The sequence below is a fragment of the Haemorhous mexicanus genome, chromosome 12, assembly GCF_027477595.1.
Source record: "Haemorhous mexicanus isolate bHaeMex1 chromosome 12, bHaeMex1.pri, whole genome shotgun sequence".
Classification (NCBI taxonomy): domain Eukaryota; kingdom Metazoa; phylum Chordata; class Aves; order Passeriformes; family Fringillidae; genus Haemorhous; species Haemorhous mexicanus.
This window is the reverse complement of record NC_082352.1, coordinates 7,057,015-7,063,303: the sequence shown is the minus strand read 5'-3', so window position 1 is coordinate 7,063,303 and position 6,289 is coordinate 7,057,015. Positions and strand designations below refer to the sequence as shown.

General features: G+C 43.0%; 1 protein-coding gene across 4 annotated transcripts in view; it reads left to right on the top strand.

Moving 5' to 3' along the window:
- Positions 1 to 2,739: 2,739 nt before the first annotated feature.
- The window catches only part of DPY19L3 (dpy-19 like C-mannosyltransferase 3), a 34,983-nt gene continuing 31,433 nt past the window's right edge, over positions 2,740 to 6,289 (top strand). For 3 of the 4 annotated variants that reach the window (XR_009487933.1, XM_059857001.1, XM_059856999.1), the window contains exons 1-3: positions 2,740 to 2,875; positions 3,999 to 4,141; positions 5,582 to 5,715. Coding sequence is in view for 3 of the 4 variants with exons in the window: in XM_059857001.1 (XP_059712984.1) it covers positions 4,039 to 4,141; positions 5,582 to 5,715 (237 nt within the window). In the remaining variant the exon portion in view is untranslated. Of the gene's footprint in view, positions 2,876 to 3,945; positions 4,142 to 5,581; positions 5,716 to 6,289 lie in introns of all 4 variants that reach the window. The other variant, XM_059857000.1, reaches the window with a different exon arrangement.

Here is a 6,289-nt window from a genome sequence, read left to right as displayed (position 1 = left end):
TCCCATCTCTCTCAGGAAAAAATCAGTTGGTGTTGCTGGGGAGAGAAGAGAGAGTATGGCCAGGATAGCCACTGCTGGTATCAGCATGGTTTGCAGTTACATAAACAAGCAATCTTTTGCCATTTTCTTCTTGTTATTATTAGGGCCCTGGGCCAAATATGTTGAAATAAAGGCTGGAACTACAAATGGGTTTAGATGCAACACTAGAGAATGCTGTGTCACGCAGCTTTTTCACATTTTCTCTAATGCAAAACCTGGGGGGAAAAGCTCTCTGTAGTAGGATGTGGCATCCAGGTATTATCCTGTTCACTGGGCTAAAACACCTTCCCCACTTTGGCTGAACAAAGCACAGGAGCCTCCTCAGAAGTTTGTCCCCCCATAAATAACCTGGCCACGAGTGATCACAGGTGGGACTGGGCACCGAGGGTCCTGTGATGGTTGGAACAGCCCTGGGAACTGGGAGAAAAGGAGCCAGAGCCCTGGCACACAGCAGTGGGATTCAATCCCTCTGTCCCAGATCTGTTTAGGGCTGGAATCACTGCAGAAAGCTGATGCACCACAGGGAGCCTTTGTTCTGCATCCCTTCGAGGCATGTTTGGAGAAGAGCTGTCACACACAGCAAGGGAGATACCATTACAACTGACCTAAGATTAGCTAGCTAATGAAATCTACAACTAGTAAAGCCAAGATTTCTTTTTGCCCAAAAGCAAAAACTTCAGGAGACTAAAAAGCTTTAAAAGTTGAGAGAGGTGAGAACCCCCCTCAGAAATTTGGCATGCTTGCCACCTACCACAAGGCTGCTGAACAGCAACTCAAAACACTGCAGGTTAAGACTTAAAATTTACTGGAGCAGAACTTGAGTCCTCCTGCTTTTCTAGTTCATGATAGCTCTTTCTACAGTACAATCCAAGAAAACACAAATAAACAGAATTTAAAGTTTTTTCCAACCATTTCCTGTTTGTAGATGTTTGGCATTTGCTGGGATTATGGCTAATTTGGTGCCAACATGAACACTCCACTACTTTGATCTAGCTGGAACAGAATGAGCAAACAGAATATTGTTAAATATCCTTTTGCTATTTTGGCAAGTAAGAAGCCAGCATTGCAACAGTATTATATCAATACAGTTATGATATAATCATCAGTATTACTGATTGCAAGCTACAGTTTGGTGACTTTTAATTTACATTTTTTAACACAACTTTTAAATATTAATATCCATCTGGAAGCTCTTTAGTTCTTCTGTATTCTCATACTTGAAACATTACAAATCCATTACATCCATGCATGGGGTCATAAAACAGGAGAATTAAGACAACTCCCCCCTTCTCTGGGATTTCTAAAGCTCTTCATTGGTTATGTTTTCTAAACCATTTCTGTAACTGCTTGTTCTTGTAGAATTTACTTTGCATTTGCCTCTTTCTAAGTAGTGCAGAAGTAGAACTGTTATTCCAGGAAATATCTTCCACAGCATCCCCTTTCTTAGAAATGTAAGTACATTATCTGCTTTACACAAAAACCTGCAGGCACTCAAGGTGTTTATCTACACTGTAAAATTTCTTGTACTTATACAATGTGTTCAATTTCAACAAACACGTGACATCTAGGATGTGGCAGTGACAAAAGGAAGGTAAATCTATTGCCCATGGTAAGGCACATATTTATTTCGTTTTCATTCCTAGTTTAAGCATTCCCTACAAATGTATGACCTGCCTTATTGCTCAAAAAAACCAAACCCAAAACCGAAAGAAGTATGGCTGTAAATTGACTTACAGTAGTAATGTTTAAATATTTGGAGGACTTGATCAGAGGAAGTAAGATAATTCTGTTGGTTCTAAAAAATACTTACAAAACAAAATAAGCATGCAGAGCAGATACTGAAAAATTTACTCATTTCTAGTGTCAATGGCTTCAAAGTTCAGAATGACCAGGATGATTACTACATCATTTTCTTGCTGTCTCTGAGCATGCTTTCTGTGAATTTCATGGCTCTTCCTGCTCGAAATACTAAGTTTTTCAATGAACCAAGGTTGTGGAATGAGAGAGGAAAAAAACGTAAAAGTACTGCTGTACTATAAAATTGTGATGGAAAATCAACTAAATATTGTCCTGGAGAAGTGAACTCTCCCCCAACAATTCCACAGAATTTGTGTGGATTATTAGGAAATCAGCCTCCTGTGATAGGACCTGGAGTCGGGTTGTTGGTTATGGCTTCATGGGGCCTGGCTTTTTCTACAATTACTAAATAAAGTGCAAATAAAACTTACAGTAAAGACTTACTGCAAGGGTAGGTTGTACCCATTAAGTAGAACAAAGTCTGGCATTGCTGTTATCTCCCAGCTACGAAAGGTCTTTTCCCCCTTTTAACGTTTATGGTGCAGTTAAGCAAGAAATACAGCGGAGCTTATAATGTGTTGAACAGAACACGCAGCTCTAACTTCAATTTTAAAATCACACATATATGAAACTAACTATATCGGGGGGGAGAGGGGGAGCGAGAAATACATTTTAAAAACCCACTACAAATACATTCTAGGGCACCATTTGAGCAGAGCATCCCCCGACAGCGCGACCCTCGGGGAGGGGCCCCGCAGCCCCTTTCCCATGGGGATGCGAGGCTCGGAGCGCTCGCAGTGCCGGATTTCCGCCGCCCTGGCCCGTTCGAACAGCCATGGAGCGGCAGCCGGGCCGGGGGCCGGGCCTGTGACGGGCGGCTGTGCCCGCCCCGGCTCTCGGTCTCCGCCCGGCAGGGCCGAGCGCCCGGCGCCGCGCCCGCCCCTTCCCCTTTCCCTTCCCCTTTCCCTTCGCTTTCCCGTCCCTGCCCGCGGCGGGGCCCGGGCGGCTCCCGCAGCGGCGCCGGCAGCAGCGGCCGCAGGTACCGGGGCGCGGGGCCGGGGAGCGGGCGGGGGGAGCCGCGGCGGGGCCGCGCAGGCCGCGGGAGCCCCGGGCCCGGCCCTGGCCCTGCCCTGCCCCGGGCCCGGCTCTCCGCGGCGGCGGGGCCGGGTGCGAGCTGCCCGCCCCGGCGTGCTAGGAGCGCTGGTACCGCGGGCGGGGTGGGGATGAGCATCTTACCTTTGTTAATTAATTAATTAATTGTCAGGTGTGCCACAAACCCGCTCTTCCAGAGCGTGAGCTCGCGCGGCTCCCCGCGTGTTTCCCCAGGTGTGTGAGGAGGAGGCGAAGCTCATCCGCTGCCAAAGCTTCCCCCAAAGTTGTGTGGCCGAGGCGTTGGTTCCCTGCGGCGCTGCCCGCAGCAGCCGGGTCGGTTCCAGCGCGGGGAGCAGCTGTTGCTGCCGGGATGGAGCGGGCGGTGCCGCCGGCAGGGATGGATGGCGCTGCCCGCCGGTGCCCGGTGGCAGCAGCTCTGTGCATGCACCGAGCTCCCAGAGCCGACAGCACCTGGCCACTGCCGGGGCAGTGACTGCACGAGCTTCTGGGCTTGTGATGCTCTCAGTTCTATGGCGTGGAAAACACCCAGTATTCTTTTAATGCTGTTTCTAGTTTTTTATAACACGAGTGTTTTCTAGCATCATTTTTGCATCTTTTGACCTCGTTTTTTTCGAGTGTTTCCTGAAAGTCAGGGTTTAAATGACTGGCTTCATATTTTAGGCACCTAATTAAAATAGGCTGAAAAGACTAATTTTTCTTTGAAGGAATTAGACTTTTTAAAAATGGGGAGCCTGGTGTGCATTTTGAGTCAAGGGCTAAAAAAGTGAGGGCATTCAAAATAATGAATCATTCTAAAAACCTGTTCAAGAGTATGTAAAATGGTGAATATTAGTCTGTATAATTCTAAAATAATGTTTTCTATAATCGGCTGAGTGATACAGATTTAAAGAAAGACCTTGCATTTTGATCAGATAGCCTTTCTGTACAGTAGAGATCTAGAAGTCAAAGTCGGTGGTGTCAGTAAGATGTGGTTTTATTTTCACATATTTCATACAGTATCAAGTGATTGCTTGGGGAGGAAGATGCATTGCTTATGTGTGTCCATTTAGGAGTCAGGCTGAAGAATAATGAATTAAAGTGACTGACACCATGACAACCATAAGACAGAGAAGGGTTGGAAAAGGCACAGAAGCAGCTGAAGATCAGCCTTCAGAGGAGACAAATGTGAAGCCTGATGGGAAAATTCTGCCTGGTGGGTAATGAAAAACAAAGTGACATTCTGGCTTTTTAGTAGTGTTTTGGTTTTGATCTGTCCTAAGCACAGCTCAGAGCTAGGCACGTGACAAATGCATTTCCATACTTGAATATCACCAGAATTAATTGGATGAGACAGAGGCTGTCATGCAGACTGCTGCATGTCAATCTTATCTCTGTTTTAAAATCTTAATTTAAATCAGTGAGAACAATTGTTTCAATTTATTATTGGTGACACACTATCAGCTTGATGTGGCCATCCAAAGTTCTTCAAAGAATCCCAGTCCAAATCATTGGTAACATAAAAGGATTTGAAGACAACTGATGAAATGTACTTAAAAATAGGCAGGTTGCATATAAAATCCAAATTTAACTGCAGACTTTTCCTTTTTAATTTATAGGACACTGGTTAGGTAAATTTAACAAAGAGTCATTAAGTGTCTTAATTCCAGGATCTGTTAAAGTAATGAAATTCTGACAACATTTTTGTATGGGATTATAGCTTTAGAGCTGACAAAGTACCTTGTTTTTTGGGGGATTTTTAGATTTAGGGGATATTTTGATTTAAATTCTAAATGTTTCTCTGCCTTTGGGCAGATGAAATGAAAGTTCTGTTGTTGTCTCTGCAGAAACACTCTCAGGCTATATACAAAAAGAATAAGTGGTCATAGTTCTCCTGCATCCCAGCCCTCAGTTCCATGGCATTGCAGTTGGAACCCTTAAGCAGATGTCACACACAGTATGAAGTAGCCATTTCAAAGATACAATTCCAGATCACAAATCCATATTAAACCTTACATTAACATTGAGAATACAAAACCCCCAGGAATGTGAGTGCACAGTGAAGGCTGGAGGCCAGAACACATCGTGTCTTTTGCTGTCATCCCATCCCTGCCCTTGCTCCTGTGTCAGGAGGAGCCCATCTGCAATTCAGAGCATGACACCATCATCAAAGGCTGCTTTGGCTGCTGTTCAGTCTTTGTGGGTATTTAGTGAGGCTTCTAAACCTTCACTGGTGTTTTCTACAAAAACTGAGCAACCCCCCCACAAAAGGCAGCTATTTTTAGACCTTTCTTGTGAATTTCTTGCTTTGTCATCAGTCATGCTGTATTGCTTGAATTTAAAAAGTTCTGGAAGATATTTCAATTCAGATTTACAAATTAGTTATGACATTGAGCTAAACTTCTATAGGATCATGGTGTCCTTAAATTTAAAGTATGCCAATTAAGGCACACTTTATTTCACCTTGTATGTAAATAAAATACACTGATTTTCCTAGATGAGAAAATAAAAACAAAAGATGTGTTAAAACCAGGTGTTCTGTTACCTGCAGAATGTAAACTATACTGGCATAGGCAATGGATAAATGGCTTTTCAAAATCCCCATAGGTTCAGTAATATGTTTCACAGTTACAGACTGAAATATTTTTCTTCCAAGATCCTCCAGGTGGAAAGCTGTGGAGCATACTCTCAGTAACTGTTGGTGGAATTGGTGCCATCTCTCTTGGACTTCTTACTTCTGTTTATGTAGCTACACTGCATGAAAATGACCTGTGGTTTTCCAATATCAAGGTAACAATAATTTTCCTAGTTTCATCAGTAGTTTTGTGGAGCATTAATATGAGCATTATGAAATTTCTCTTTTTTTGGGAGCTTGTATTGCAACCTGCTCAAGACCAGGAATATTTCATTTTTAAAAATTCTATTTAAAAAAAGCTGTGCTTCCCTTCCCACCATACTTCATCAGTTCTATAAATACCTGTCCCCAATTTTTTCTCTAAAAATATTGCTAGAGAGCTCCTATCTGAGTTGTAGCTATGGTTCTTCCAAAAACTCATCTTTATCTACAATTGAATTTCAACATTTTCCTATATGTTTTTCTGTAATCATCTTACTTTTATGCAAAGCAATCTAAAATTAAAATAAAAACCAACAGTTAAAAGAAACAATATGCAAAATCGTGGCGCACAGTTCTTGAATTGTACTTCCACTGCTGTAATATTATTTTGTAATACAGTTTAGGGATAGTCTCTTGCTTTTTAAAACTAATTTTATAGAATGTCATCCTAAATGTGCAGCCCTCAAAACATATTTCTGCCATTCACTAATGTCAACCCAGCCATTCCCAAGAGCCAGGACTGACTAG